At 41.8% G+C, this 15,102-nt stretch overlaps 2 protein-coding genes across 4 annotated transcripts in view; one reads left to right on the plus strand and one right to left on the minus strand.

Moving 5' to 3' along the window:
• ints4 (integrator complex subunit 4) overlaps window positions 1-5,421 on the plus strand; it is a 15,183-nt gene extending 9,762 nt beyond the window's left edge. The window contains exons 16-24 of the mRNA XM_075472793.1: window positions 688-854; window positions 941-1,034; window positions 1,995-2,075; window positions 2,181-2,311; window positions 2,392-2,451; window positions 2,617-2,776; window positions 2,872-3,015; window positions 4,779-4,899; window positions 5,042-5,421. Coding sequence (XP_075328908.1) covers window positions 688-854; window positions 941-1,034; window positions 1,995-2,075; window positions 2,181-2,311; window positions 2,392-2,451; window positions 2,617-2,776; window positions 2,872-3,015; window positions 4,779-4,899; window positions 5,042-5,238 — 1,155 coding nt within the window. The 3' untranslated portion in view covers window positions 5,239-5,421. The remainder of the gene's footprint in view (window positions 1-687; window positions 855-940; window positions 1,035-1,994; window positions 2,076-2,180; window positions 2,312-2,391; window positions 2,452-2,616; window positions 2,777-2,871; window positions 3,016-4,778; window positions 4,900-5,041) is intronic.
• aamdc (adipogenesis associated, Mth938 domain containing) lies at window positions 5,355-10,237 on the minus strand. Of its 3 annotated transcripts, none has more exons than XM_075472795.1 (4): window positions 10,146-10,237; window positions 8,816-8,957; window positions 6,293-6,388; window positions 5,355-6,043 (listed from the first exon to the last, which is right to left on the minus strand). In XM_075472795.1, the coding sequence occupies exons 2-4, from the start codon at window positions 8,945-8,947 to the stop codon at window positions 5,903-5,905; spliced, it is 369 nt and encodes a 122-aa protein (XP_075328910.1). In that variant the 5' UTR covers window positions 8,948-8,957; window positions 10,146-10,237; the 3' UTR covers window positions 5,355-5,902. The 3 variants fall into 3 exon arrangements, with proteins under 3 accessions (XP_075328910.1, XP_075328909.1, XP_075328911.1); XM_075472794.1 differs by having other exon boundaries at window positions 8,816-8,960; XM_075472796.1 differs by having other exon boundaries at window positions 8,816-8,960; window positions 10,167-10,223.
• Window positions 10,238-15,102: the final 4,865 nt, after the last annotated feature.

Genomic DNA, 15,102 nt, shown 5'->3' on the forward strand with positions numbered 1-15,102 from the left:
ATTTAATAAAAGTTGGATTGTCAAATAAATGGCAGAAAATCAATTATTCAACCCTGATCTGAAAAGCTGGTTAGATGTTCATCGCACACGAGATGTTTTCCTTTCGACATTGAACCTGTTGAATAGTTCAATTCTTATTCCGGTGGGTGAATTTTGTGTTGCAGATGCTTCAAATGACACATAAACACCCACAGATCCTGAAGAGGAAAACCTGTATTAACAAGGAACGGTCAGAACCACCGTTATCTCTGAGCACAGGTTCGGGTTTTATCAAACGGCGAGCACGCAGAAAGCCGGGCTGTGTTGTAGGAACTGCCACAAAAGTTCAGTTCCTGGGGAAAAGACTCATTCATCATTGAAGAGACAATCTGGCTCACAGAAGGAAGTCGGTCATAGGAGATGAAATTGGAGCAGTGTATAGAAATAAAATATGAAAAAATATGTTAAATAAATGAAGAATTAAAATAAAATCATTTTAAATCAACGGAATGTATATTTTATTGCTTTATTTTTTAAATAGAAGTAAAACTTAGAATATTGCTTCATGTAAAGTTAATTAGAAAATGATGATAATCATAGAAAATCTTCACTGACGTGTCAGTTTCTGCATTTCGAGGCTCCGATGCTTAAATCTGGTTCGTAGTTTGGACCAGAGGCGCTGACTTCTGGAACTGTCGTGTGTTTCAGTTGCCGGGCAGGAAGCAGGTGTACAGCCTGGAGTCTGTGGATTCGGACTGCGGTTCCGGTTCTGTGGAGTCGGCCCAACTCTTCCTTCTGCAGAGTCTCAGCAGAGTCAGCACCATCCAGAACCTGGAAACGCCCGGAGCTCAGGACCTGCTGGACCTCACCATACGGTGATCACACGCCTCAGAGCTCGGATGCAGAAATGTTTTGGATGTTTCCCTAATTAAGCATTAACGAGCTCCCGTCTGTCCGTCAGAGACCTGCGGCGGCTCGGCGAGCTGCAGACGGAACTTGCCGGAGCGGCTGATTTCTGCGCCACGTACCTGCGCTGCCAGCTGCTGCTCATGAAGGTGGGAGAGTGTGTGTGCAGTTACGTGTGTTACACTTTCAGAATGATGGTTACAAATAGGGCTGGGCGAGTTAACTCGTTATTATCGCGTTAACTTGTTAATTATTTAACGCAGATAAATATTTTATCGCATATTAACGCAGGTTATATTATTGTAAAAGTCTGTTGAATGCATCACATTCACACAGTTACAGCAAACACCACGAAGCATGGAGTAATAAAATAAAGATAAACTAGCAGCTAACATCACCGCTACAGGTGTGAAGCTAACGGAGCTAACCGGCGCTACTTCCTGTTTTACTTCTTTCAACATAAAAGCACGTATTTAAAAATAAATTTAAAAAAAACTCCTGCATTTACAGCCAAGTTGAATTGTCTTCTCAGCGTAGTAGTTCCAGTCTAAAATATCACTTAAAGGCAAAACACACAACTGATAGCAGCAAGTCATTCAAGGAAACAGACAGTGGAGCGAGGCTTCTACATAAAAACTACAGAAAGATGCTGATGTTAAAAGTGTGTTTGCACAACAAATGTTATGGCACTTTCATTCATATGGCAGCACATTTAAAATAAAGCTAAATGCTAAAAGCTGTACACTACTTTTGGATTCATTTTTGGATTTTGCGTACAAATGTGATTAATCAGGGAAATCATGTGATTAATTAGATTAAACATTTTAATCGTTTCCCAGCCCTAGTAAAAACCCAAACAGGCCTCCCATCTGCAGTGACATTTCAAAGCACTCAGTTGTAGTTTTTCCCTAACTCAAGGGATGAGTGTTTTGTCTCGACATAACAGAAAATTTAGAACCAGTTTTAAATTGTATCTTAAGGCACTTTGTTACCAGCAGCCTAATCACGATTAATCGTGATTAATCAGGGAAATCATGTGATTAACTAGATTAAACATTTTAATCGTTGCCTAGGCCTAATTTACAAAGTAAGACGTTGTGCTTCCTCAGGCTCTGCAGGAGAAGCTGTGGAACATGGCCGTGCCTCTCTGCCTCAAACAGAACGTCATGGCCACGGCGGCAGCTCAGCAGGTCGGCACACACACACACACACACACACACACACACTCTCACCAGCATCATGATACCAATAACTTCATTTTAAGTGACTTTTCTTTTTCTTTTTTTCTTTTATAGATCTTGGAGGAAACCTACAAGTTGGAGTTTCTGTACAGCGGATTGGAGAGCCGACAGGTGGCCACTGTTCATCACGTCCGCCTGCAGGCCAAAGCCCTGCAGCTCATCCTGATGGCGCGCTCCAGACAGGGGTCAGAAAACACACTTTGATAAAACGCACACTCCTGCACGCATGCAGCAGCAGTCTGTTCAGACCATTCTTTCTCCTCAGGTTGGATCCGCTCATCAGCAGCTGTGAGAAGTTTCTGCAGGAGGTCGAGTCATTTCAGAGGTAAGATCTTTATCTATTCCTGTGCTGAGACTCTTCTCCAAACTCTATCTCCTCAGGAATGTGTGTGCATGTTTACTTTACTGCCAGTGTTCTCATCTCTCGTCCTGGTTTGGATAATGTTTTGGTTGAGCTTCAGTTAGGATTTCTCCTCCCTGCACACCCCAGGCTGTTCCTGACAGAGCTGCCCCACCTGCAGGACAGCTTTGTGGATAAACTTTTAGAACTAATGCCCCGGCTGTCGTCCTGTAAACCAGTGGAGCTGGTAAAGATCCTCCAAACCACCCTCAGACAGAGCGGCCTGCTGCAGCTCAGGCTGCCTGAACAGGTGTAGTAAAACAGGGAAATTAGGAATAAATATCTGTTTTTTACACCCAGTAATGGCTTCGGTATGATTCCATAACCCGAGTTTCTTCATAACAGATCCATCAGGCCACAGCCACCATCATAGAGCCGACAGGGGAGTCGGACAACCCGCTCAGGTTCACGTCCGGCCTGGTGGTGGCGCTAGACATCGACGCCACGTTGGAGCACGTCCAGGACCCGCAAAACACTGTAAAAGTGCAGGTCAGTGATGCCCGATGTTTGTGTTTGGTTTTAAGTAGGGCTGGGCAACAATTAAAATGTTTAATCTAATTAATCACATGATTTCCCCGATTAATCTCGATTAATCGCATTTGTACGCAAAATCCCAAAATGAATTTATAAGTAGCGTATAGCTTTTAGCATTTAGTTTTATTTTAAATTTGCTGCCATATGAATGAAAGTGCCATAACATTTGTTGTGCAAACACACTTTTAACATCAGCATCTTTCTGTAGTTTTTATGTAGAAGCCTCGCTCCACTGTCTGTTTCCTTGAATGACTTGCTGCTATCAGTTGTGTGTTTTGCCTTTAAAGGCGGGGTAGGGGATCTTTTTCTGGAACATTTTTTTACATATTGCTTGAAATACTCTTCACACCCCCATTGCAACCAATTAATTAAAAGTTTTGACACGAATATGAAAAGTTTTAGTGGCCTCTAGAACGTACAATCTAGGAAAAACAGTATCCAATCATTGTGAACGGACCGTTCACAATGATTGGATTCAGATGCGTCTATCAAACTGCAATCTGCTCCTCCCTCCCCCTCCTTCCCCCTGTGCGCGTACCCTGCTCCGTGAACGAATTACACGTCCAGAAGCTTGGCAGGAAGCTAAACTAGAGCCAGCTTGGCTAGCACCTAGCATTATTAAACGTATAGTTAGCATATACTAAATACTAAATACGGCAACGATCGATGCTTGCTGTCAGAACAGCGCTCGTGCACCTTCGTGCTCGTGCATGTACTCTAGAGGCGTGCCTTCGGGGGGAAAGTGAAGTAAAGGGTTGGGACTTTTTACCTGTGTATTTTCAAAATGCAGCTTCGCTGGACTCAAAATCCAGGATCTCCTACCCTACCTTTAAGGAGTTTTTAGACTGGAACTACTACGCTGAGAAGACAATTCAACTTGGCAGTGTTTACAGATGACTTTGGTTCTGTCGACTCCGCCGTCTGGAAGAACTTTAAAATGAAAATGGCCGAGTAAAAGTTCCGTACCCTTCTCCATGTTTGGTGGATCCGCCGATTACTTTCTTTTCCTGTTCCACAGCAGACAGCAACAGACTTTTACAAAATAAAAGCCTGTGAGCAACAGACTTTTACAATAATAAAATAAATAATAAAACCTGCGTTAATGCGTGATAAAATATGCATCAGCGTTAAATAATTAACAAGTTAATGCGATAATAACGAGTTAACTCAACGATTAAAATGTTTAATCTAACTAATCACATGGTTTCCCTGATTAATCACGATTAATCGCATTTGTACGCAGAATCCAAAAATGAATCCAAAAATAAAAGCCTGTGAGCAGCAGACTTTTACAAAATAAAATAAATAATAAAACAGGGGTGGTTTGTGGCGTAGTGGGTTGAGCAGCCGCCCCATGTACAGAGGCTATAGTCCTCGCTGCAGCTGGCCCCGGTTCAAGTCCCGCATCGGACGGCCCTGTGCTGCGTGTTGTTCCCCCTCTCTCTGCCCCCTGTCTCTCTGAACTTTCCATTAAAGGCACAATAGCCCCCCCACAAATTTTATTTATTTATTTTTTTTAATGAAAAAATAAATAAATAAAACCTGCGTTAATGCTCGATGAAAATATTCATCGGCATTAAATAATAACGAGTTAACTCGCCCAGCCCTAGTTTTAACATCCGTCCTGGGTGAGCTGCTTTAAGCTGTGGACGCGTGTCAGCAACTTAAAGGTTCAAACGTTCAATCGCCTGCTTTCTGTGCATCGTTCCCATCTGCAGGTTCTGTATCCAGATGGCCAGAGTCACGTGATCCATCCCAAACCCGGTGACTTCAGAAAACCTGGACCTGACCGACACAGACTCATCACACAGGTTTACCTCTCACACACTGCGTGGACAGGTCAGTGAAACAAACATTTCTTTCCCCATCTTCTGTAAACCGGACGTGAAAGATCTTCCCTGCGTGCTCTCTGTTCTCCAGCATCAGCAGCACATACATCCTGCCTCTCACTGCCTTCTCCCCGCCTGTCTGTCTCCCTCAGAGCCGTCTCAGATTGAGGTGCGCCTCCTGCTGGCCTACAGCTCCTCCTCAGGCTCCCTCTCCTCCGCCTCCAGCAACAAGCCGGCGTGGAGCGACAGCATCGACGCCCTGCCGCCAGCAGAGGCCGCTGTTGAGGGAACAATTCCGTTCAGCAAAGCAGTTAAAGTCTTCATCATGCCCAAACCTGCCCGACGTTAAAGGCATCCGGAGAAACGGCTTTTTAAAAGCTGTGCAGAGGGCGGAGCCACGTTTTTTTTCACACCTTCTGTGTGTCAGATTGTAAATTAAATACTTTTCGTAACACTTGACGGAAATGAATTTCATACGTTTATTCTGTGCAGCAAAGAAAAAGAAATAAAAGTTCACTCTTACAAAAAATAACGTTGTTCAAACACAATCTTTGACATCTTAAGTTTGATTTAAACATTTCTGATTAATGTGTGTAAAACATCTGGAGTGGAACACTCAACGGTCTTCTGAGGTGCTGCTGCTTTTTAAACACAGTAGAAAAATCATTAGAAATAAAAACTGATCAGAAATCTTCTTAAAGGTCCTAAATCCCCCTTTTTAATTTCCAAAAGCAGCAGCACTTTTCACCAATTATTCTGCTTGGATCTGGGTGTTTGCAGATGTAGTTTTTCAAAACTGAAGAAGAGTTAAACAATCCTACAGAGCACGGCGGCACACTTTTTGCTTTTAAAAGCACTCAGAGCTGGGAAACAGTGACAATCCTGCTTTTGATTTAGATGCTGATAGAACTGCAAGTAGTGGAATAAGCTGCTAAATAGATGCCCCCCCCCTCCTCTTTACTGCTTTGTGTAGATCATCTGAGCTGGTTAACATTCAGGCAAGCATGAGGTCATCAACAGGTGGAGTGGAAGACCCCGCCCACTTTGGCGCCCTGGACAGCCAGTTTGTTGTATTCGGCCACAGCTTTCTCAGTCTGGAGGACTCTGACATCGACACCGTTCTGCTTCACAAAGTCCAGAGTGGGGGAGGGGACCTTAGAGGGGAAGACGGCCCAGAAAACATAAATGAGCTCTATAACAGGAGCGTTACCTGCTCCGTCAGTCAGTCTACACAGGCTGCTTGTCACCCTCACAGGGGACCCTGACCCTCCGAAGAACAACACAGATGAGTTTGGAAAAGAGCTCTACCATCAGTACTACACATCTAATGCCTCTACACCAGTCCAAATGTGTATAAATAAGTATTTTTACTGAATAAATGATTATTTTTGCAGATGTCTCACCTGCAGAGCCTCGCTCATGCCTCTGCCGATGACCAGCAGGTCTATTCCTTTTTTCAGCACCTCCTCCAGGTCGGCAGGTTGCACTCCTGGGTAATGCTGGACAGAAAAATGCACATCATGCCATGTTCATTCCATCCATCCATCCATCCATCCATCCATCCATCTATCCATCCATCCATCCATCCATCTATCCACTTATTCATCCATCCATCCATCCATCTATCCACTTATCCATCCATCCATCCATCCACTTATCCATCTATCCACTTATCCATCCATCCATCCATCCATCCATCCACCCATCCACTTATCCATCCATCCATCCACTTATCCATCCACCCATCCACTTATCATCCATCCATCTATCTATTTATCCATTAATCCATCCATCCATCCATCTATCTATTTATCCATCCATCCATCCATCTATCCATCTATCCACTTATCCATCCATCCATCCATCCATCCACCCATCCACTTATCCATCCATCCATCCATCCATCTATCTATTTATCCATCCATCCATCCATCCATCCATCCACTTATCCATCCACCCATCCACTTATCATCCATCCATCTATCTATTTATCCATCCACCCATCCACTTATCATCCATCCATCTATCTATTTATCCATCCATCCATCCATCCATCCATCCATCTATCTATTTATCCATCCATCCATCCATCCATCCATCCATCCATCCATCCACTTATCCATCCATCCATCCATCCATCCATCCATCCATCCATCCATCCATCCACCCATCCACTTATCCATCCATCCATCCATCCATCCATCTATCCACTTATCCATCCATCCATCCATCTATCCACTTATCCATCCATCCACTTATCCATCCATCCATCCATCCATCCACTTATCCATCTATCCACTTATCCATCCATCCATCCATCCATCCATCCACCCATCCACTTATCCATCCATCCATCCATCCATCCATCCATCCATCCACTTATCCATCCACCCATCCACTTATCATCCATCCATCTATCTATTTATCCATTAATCCATCCATCCATCCATCTATCTATCCACTTATCCATCCATCCACTTATCCATCCATCTATCCACTTATCCATCCATCCATCCATCCATCCACTTATCCATCTATCCACTTATCCATCCATCCATCCATCCATCCATCCATCCATCCACCCATCCACTTATCCATCCATCCATCCATCCATCCATCCACTTATCCATCCACCCATCCACTTATCATCCATCCATCTATCTATTTATCCATTAATCCATCCATCCATCCATCTATCTATCCACTTATCCATCCATCCACTTATCCATCCATCTATCCACTTATCCATCCATCCACTTATCCATCTATCCACTTATCCATCCATCCATCCATCCATCCATCCATCCACCCATCCACTTATCCATCCATCCATCCATCCATCCACTTATCATCCATCCATCTATCTATTTATCCATTAATCCATCCATCTATCCATCTATCCACTTATCCATCCATCCATCCATCCACCCATCCACTTATCCATCCATCCATCCATCTATCTATTTATCCATCCATCCATCCATCCATCCACTTATCCATCTATCCACTTATTCATCCATCCATCCATCCATCCACCCATCCACTTATCCATCCATCCATCCATCCATCCATCCATCCATCCACTTATCCATCCACCCATCCACTTATCATCCATCCATCTATCTATTTATCCATTAATCCATCCATCTATCCATCTATCCACTTATCCATCCATCCATCCATCCATCCACCCATCCACTTATCCATCCATCCATCCATCCATCTATTTATCCATCCATCCATCCATCCATCCATCCATCCACTTATCCATCCACCCATCCACTTATCATCCATCCATCTATCTATTTATCCATCCATCCATCCATCCATCCATCCATCCATCCATCCATCCATCCACTTATCCATCCATCCATCCATCCATCCATCCATCCATCCACTTATCCATCCACCCATCCACTTATCCATCCATCCATCCATCCATCCATCCATCCATCCATCCATCCATCCATCCACTTATCCATCCATCCATCCATCCATCCACTTATCCATCCACCCATCCACTTATCATCCATCCATCTATCTATTTATCCATCCATCCACCCATCCATCCATCCATCCATCCATCTATCCATCCATCCACTTATCCATCCATCCATCCATCTATCCACTTATCCATCTATCCATCCATCCATCCATCCATCCATCCATCCATCCATCTATCCACTTATCCATCTATCCATCCATCCATCCATCCATCCATCCACCCATCCACTTATCCATCTATCTATCCATCCATCCATCTATCCATCCATCCACTTATCCATCTATCCATCCATCCATCCATCCATCCACCCATCCACTTATCCATCTATCTATCTATCCATCCATCCATCCATCCATCCATCCATCTATATCTATACATCTGCTCCTGGAGCAAAGTTCTGTCCATATTCTGGTTTACTCACATCAGTCCCAGTCTCCCTCCAGTCCCAGGCCCGGCTGCCTCCAGGCCAGACCTTACAGTCCTTGTAGCTGGAGGAGCATCCCTTCACCTTCATGTGGCCCCATGAGAGGGAGGCGATCTCTGGAGAGGACATGAGATGCTACCTGCTGGAAGACCGAGAGGAGACGGGATGGAGACAGTCATTGCAGGCAGCACTTCGCCATTACAGTAAAAACTAGGGCTGGGCGAGTTAACTCAATAATAACGAGTTAACTCGCTAATTATTTAACACCGACAAATATTTTATCGCGCATTAGCGCAGGTTTTATTATTTATTTTATTATTGTAAAAGTCTGTTGCTCTCAGGCTTTTATTTTGTAAAAGTCTGCTGCTGTCTGCTGTGGAACAGGAAAAGAAAGTAATCGGCGGATCCACCAAACATGGAGAAGGGTACGGAACTTTTACTCGGCCATTTTCATGTTAAAGTTCTTCCAGACGGCGGAGTCGACAGAACCAAAGTCATCTGTAAACACTGCCAAGTTGAATTGTCTTCTCAGCGTAGTAGTTCCAGTCTAAAATATCACTTAAAGGCAAAACACACAACTGATAGCAGCAAGTCATTCAAGGAAACAGAGAGTGGAGCGAGGCTTCTACATAAAAACTACAGAAAGATGCTGATGTTAAAAGTGTGTTTGCACAACAAATGTTATGGCACTTTCATTCATATGGCAGCACATTTAAAATAAAACTAAATGCTAAAAGCTATACACTACTTTTGGATTCATTTTTGGATTTTGCGCACAAATGCGATTAATTGTGATTAATCAGGGAAATCATGTGATTAATTAGATTAAACATTTTAATCGTTGCCCAGCCCTAGTTTTAAACTAACTTATTTAAATAAAAGCCCTTTTTCACTTTTAATGAACTTTAGTTTAATCTTCTGTGAATACCTCACAATCATTATTTTGAAGCGTAAGGAGCATATACTCTAAAAGTGACCATAAGGGGGCAGAACTGAGTGAGTTGAGATCAGGACAACACGATTTACAAAGACTCCGACTCAGCTTTATGAATGCCTCTACAACATGTTGAAATCAGGAATCAGAGGTATTAATGTGCAGTTCTACAGGAGAGAAAAGGGATTAAATCAGCCACAACAGCCAAACGTCTGCTGTTATTAATAGGAGCTGCTGGGAGCTATTTCTGGACCACAGACTGAGCAGAGCGCCTGTTTGAGATCATAACAAACCGTCAAACTGCGTTACTGCAAACTTAAGAAAGGTGGTGAATATAAGAAAATGAAGCTGAAAGCATGTATCGGTATTTAAATATAATGTAAAACAGTTTACCTCTGTAGAGCTGCTGCTTACCCGGAGACGATATCAATAACCTGGACACTCCTCCTGGAACTATTCTTCCTCCTCTGGTTAAAGAGGAAGAAACAAAAACTGAATTTATTTTATTTATAGGCATAAATCTACACACAGGCCTGGTACGCGTGTAGGTGCAGCATAATTAAGCTGAAAGGTTTGTTTCCTTTTAATTCAAAACTCTGGGTTGTGGTTTGTTTCGTGAACATTTAAAGTCAAACTTCCAATGACCTCTTCATCAATCATTCATGATGAAGAAATGCAGCTCCGGTTAGTTTTCTTTCTTTCTTTGCATTTTCCAATCATCCCGAAGCAAGCAGAACATAAAGTCAGTGTTTACACCATTACCCCCAGAGAGGTGATAACACGTGACGAGAAAAGGTAAAGTCTGGAGTGAAAATAATAAAGCTGTTAGGGGGGAAATGTCCAATAATCACTAAAATTAAGTAGTTTGGTCACCGGAAGTGCACCTTCAAACAGCATTAAATTATTTTTTATTTATTTATTTATTTGTTTTAATTTAATTTATTTTTTTAATTAAGAGGTAAATGTAACTTCACCTCAGCCGTTCAGTGACGCACTAACATGCCGCCATCTTTGTACTTAGAAGTTACGCCCCCTTTACGTTGCATTGGCCAACTGTCCACTCGTTCACTATGTAGGGCCCTTTGTAGTTAGTCGGCCATGTTGCAGGGCTGTTTGAAATGTCAAGTGAAGATTCTCATTCACTTCCGTCACGTGATACACTAACAGAACTACGTTGGTCGAAACAGACCATCATGCAGTGCGGCCTGGAGTTAGCCGCTAGCAGAACGTGCTAATATTAGCTATCGATAGATGGCGCTAACGTTCGCAGGTCACTATTGTGATTTTCTAACCGAAACTCATAATCCTAAATAAATTGCAAATACAAAAATATATAAACGGCTAAATAAATAACTGCATGAACTACATTTATTTAAGCTTGTCTCAATTTAGCTATTTATTTACTTTTATACTCATTCTTAAATCTGATTTGTTGTTTAAATTGGAATTAATTTAATTTCTTTATTTTTTTATTTGTTATTCCTGTATTAATTTCTGTATTATTTTGCCTTACATTGTATAGATCTACTCATTTCCTTAAAATTATGTATTTATTATTATATTTTGACTTTGTCATATATATATATCTTTTAAATTTATATTATAAATTCGTTTTATGTATAGATTTTATTAAAACAATTAACTTCCCTGTTATTTCCCCAAGCCCCCTAATTTTTTCCGTAAATATATTCTGTATTTCTGGCAATCCCCAATGTCCCAATTTAAGGTTATTTTTACTTAATTCTTTACACATTATATATATATATATATACACACACACATACACATATATTTCATCGTTCCTGGATTCTTTTCACTTACTATCTTCACTTACTTAACTATCGTAAGAGCCTATTTTCACTGCACCGTGTCAATGATCATCCAAAAGACCTGAGCACCTACACTAAAATTAAAGAGTTAATGCATGATAAACATACATGTTTGTATTTGAAGTCCATCATCAACTTTGACATAAATGCATTTATCACACAGATACTGGCAGAGATGAGTCAGTTCCCGTTTTACTTCCCTCCTGTGTGTCTCCTGACCCGAGTTATCTTTGCATGCTGATTTCATACTGCTAACAACCCAAAGTTATGAAACCTTCAAACTTCATGTGGGTTCTCTACATATGGGGACAAATCAAGTTAGTGGACTGGTTATTTTTTCATGTGTAAACACATTTCAAAGGAAATATATTTTCTGCTCCCTTTCTGTCAGAGACATGGGACTTTATTTCAAAGTGAATACAAATTAAGAATAGACCCAGTTTAATACCTTTTATCTTTCTGGTCTATTTAGCTGTTTTGGTCACCACTTCATAATCATTGCATAATGCTGGTTTTAGGTTGTTCCAAATGCTGATCACATGTGCATTTCTGAAAAATGACATTTCATTTAAGCCTACCTAAAGATTACTTGTTGAGGTTTTTGACCTCAAGTTGTTTTTCCCAAATCAGCTGACTGAAAAACACCTTTATCCTCCCATGCATGTTTAATTTCTTCTGGTTATGTGGGATGATCTGGGCCTCAGCACTGTCTTTGAACAGGAGATAGTTGTTCATATTCTCATATAGGAACATGACATCTGTTTTATGGTAAGTGAATGAGAACATGTGAATGGAAACAGTAAAAATTGAAGTGGTTTTGCCTGTTTTGAAGAAGGCTTGATGCACATTAGGAATGGACCTAATGGGAATCTAATATGCAAACTGTTACTGGGTAAAGTAACAGTGCCCCATAAAAATGCATCTAATCTGGCAAAGTGTAAAATGATGCCACTGACCAGCTGCCTCTACTCTGTGCCGACACACGCTAAACTCACATGACTGCCCAGCGTCTTTCTAGATATGAGAATATCCCAGATATTCCAGGGGATGAAAGTAATTGCAATGCTTTTATTTTATGTAAAGCACTTTCAATTGTTTTGTACATGAAATGTATCAAATCAAATCAATTCCTGAGGAAGAACTTTCTCCTCCTGGATGTTCTTCACAGTTGTTAATTATTTCCCTTTTCAAGGGTTACTTCTCATTGGATAGACTACTTCTTCTACTAAATTACAAACTTAAGCAATGTAACCAATACTGCCAGCCTCTGTGTGTACTAAATATAATACATCACATGACATTGTCTACTTGCACTTTTCAGCACTTGAACAGCCAGCTTGGTCAAAGTTACTGGCCTTGGAGAAAACTTTATAGTCATTAAAAAAAACTCAAGTTATTCATGGGTATTTTCAGCCCTTCTCACTTCAAATGTAACTGATACACATATAATCTCCCCTGACACTCAGACACTTCCTGTTTGCCATCATGTGATCACGTCATGCCCTTTTGCACTGTTTGTGAAACACACTCCCTGATGACTGAATAACCAATAACAATATAGTTTTATACCAGGATGCAGAGTTTCATGTGACACAATGTTAAAGGGGAAGTTAGTTTTTTTTAAACCTGGACCTTATTTCTTGCATAAAATACGTTCATCTTCTCACTTTAGATCACTCGAGATCCACGTATATCCATATATATAGCTGTGCTGCAGCGCCGCGCGTCTATGAAGTCATCCCACCAGATTCATGTGTAGAAAGCCCCCTATAAGCCCCCCGATAGCCCCCAATAACAACAACACGGCAGCTCTAAGCTAACAGTGCAATAGTACGTGTTCATTCATTCATTCTTCTTTAAGTGTTGGTGAAATAAAGATAGATAATACCTTATTTAGAGGCTGTATTGTCTCACCCTGTTCACTTCCGTTATATGGATAGACGAGTGATCTAAATATCGTCCGATGGACGCCGACTTTCACCAAACTGTTATCGGTCAGTGGGGTTACTGAAAGGATTGAATTATTAACTAAATTACAATAAGACTGAGTAGCTCCTTATTTGAGAAAGGGTAATTCTCCTTGGATATGTGGCGGTGAATGAATGGGATCAGAGGCACAAAGCGTGTCATACCCCGGTATGATAGGTGGCGCTGTACCCATTCCAGCTGTTGCTAATAGAGCCACTTCCTGTTGACCTCTTCACCACCAACAACAACAACAAACTCAGGCGTTGGAGAAAGATGGAGAACGCAGAGCCAGATGAAGCTACGTCCCTCTACATTTGGTCTGTGATGAGCTGCTTGTTGCACAAACTCGATGCCCAACGGAGCATTCTCCATCGCGTTGTTTGTTTCTTTCTGACGGCGACAACAACAGGAATATCGTCTCCTTTGACTTCCGGGTCACGACCCCGGGAAAACATCTGGAGCATGCGCAGAACGCAAAGTCTGATTCACCGCGTGCTTCAGCGTCTACAAGCAGGTTTAGAGTGACTTTAACCCAGTTATCTCGGGGTCTTAACCCGATCCGATCCAATTTCTTGTCAGATTAAGGTGTTGTAATTGTAATTTAGCCAATAATCCGATCCTTTCAGTGCCATGTGACCCAACTGACTGAGTAGATGAACGTATTCAATGCCAGAAATCAGATCCAGGTTTAAAAAAAAACAACGAACTTCCCCTTTAAAGCTGCAGTCTGCAACTCTTTTTCAAGCATAATGCCTGGAACTGTCCGGGGATTCTGAAAGTAGTACATTAAATACCCCAATACAAAAAAAATGAGTTATCTAGGTCCCCTAAATGTCCCGCTAGGTCCCTCCAAAGCCAGCAGGTTTGTTTACAAAATTACAGACCGGACCGGTAAAAGGTAACCAATCAGGTTTACGAGCTGGGCTCTGCTGCCTGTCAATCACCGATTGTGCACGCGCGATACAAGGTAGGCTCGTCCCCACGCTTATTTATCTGGACTATTGAACTTCATTACAGGCTAGTCTACTTACTGTGTCTTCCATGATCACAAATGACAGGTGAGTTGATGAATGAGGAGTCGTGTAGGAGCATCTGGCGTGCACGTCTACGTGCACGAGTTCTCATGTGTTTTGAAGGGGCGGGACAGGAAGTTGAATAACTTTTTATTTTTCGGTTAAAAAATAAGCATTTCTTGCATTTTGCGACTACGGAGGTCACCGTTTTCAACTTCAAGCGTTCTGATAGATCATGTAAACTCTTAAAATGCCAAAAATTAGGACTTTACGTATGACAACAACAAATCCTGCAGACTGCAGCTTTAAGCGAGGCTGTAAAACCGAGCTCCACATTTCAAAGTCCAGCACAATGTTTGTAAATGCCTTCTGGATTGGGCTTCAGCACACATGCTGTCAGAAGGGAAATGCTCCTGTAAATGAGATCTTTTATCAGCTGACATGTTGTGAATGATAAATAAAAATCCTTGTTTCCTGGGTTCTGTCATTTCTCCCACATTTTTTAAAACGCCCCCGTAACAACTGGCCCAGAGGTGGAGG

This window comes from Odontesthes bonariensis, chromosome 9, assembly GCF_027942865.1.
Source record: "Odontesthes bonariensis isolate fOdoBon6 chromosome 9, fOdoBon6.hap1, whole genome shotgun sequence".
NCBI lineage: Eukaryota > Metazoa > Chordata > Actinopteri > Atheriniformes > Atherinopsidae > Odontesthes > Odontesthes bonariensis.

Bases quoted from the DNA above. Each gene is read 5' to 3' on its own strand.
- aamdc (XM_075472795.1), bottom strand. From the start codon at position 8,947: ATGTCCTCTCCAGAGATCGCCTCCCTCTCATGGGGCCACATGAAGGTG. The intron at 6,389-8,815 runs GTGAGTAAACCA...TTTTCTGTCCAG, and splicing joins GGAGGGAGACTGGGACTGAT to CATTACCCAGGAGTGCAACC. The intron at 6,044-6,292 runs GTGAGACATCTG...TTCCCCTCTAAG, and splicing joins GCATGAGCGAGGCTCTGCAG to GTCCCCTCCCCCACTCTGGA.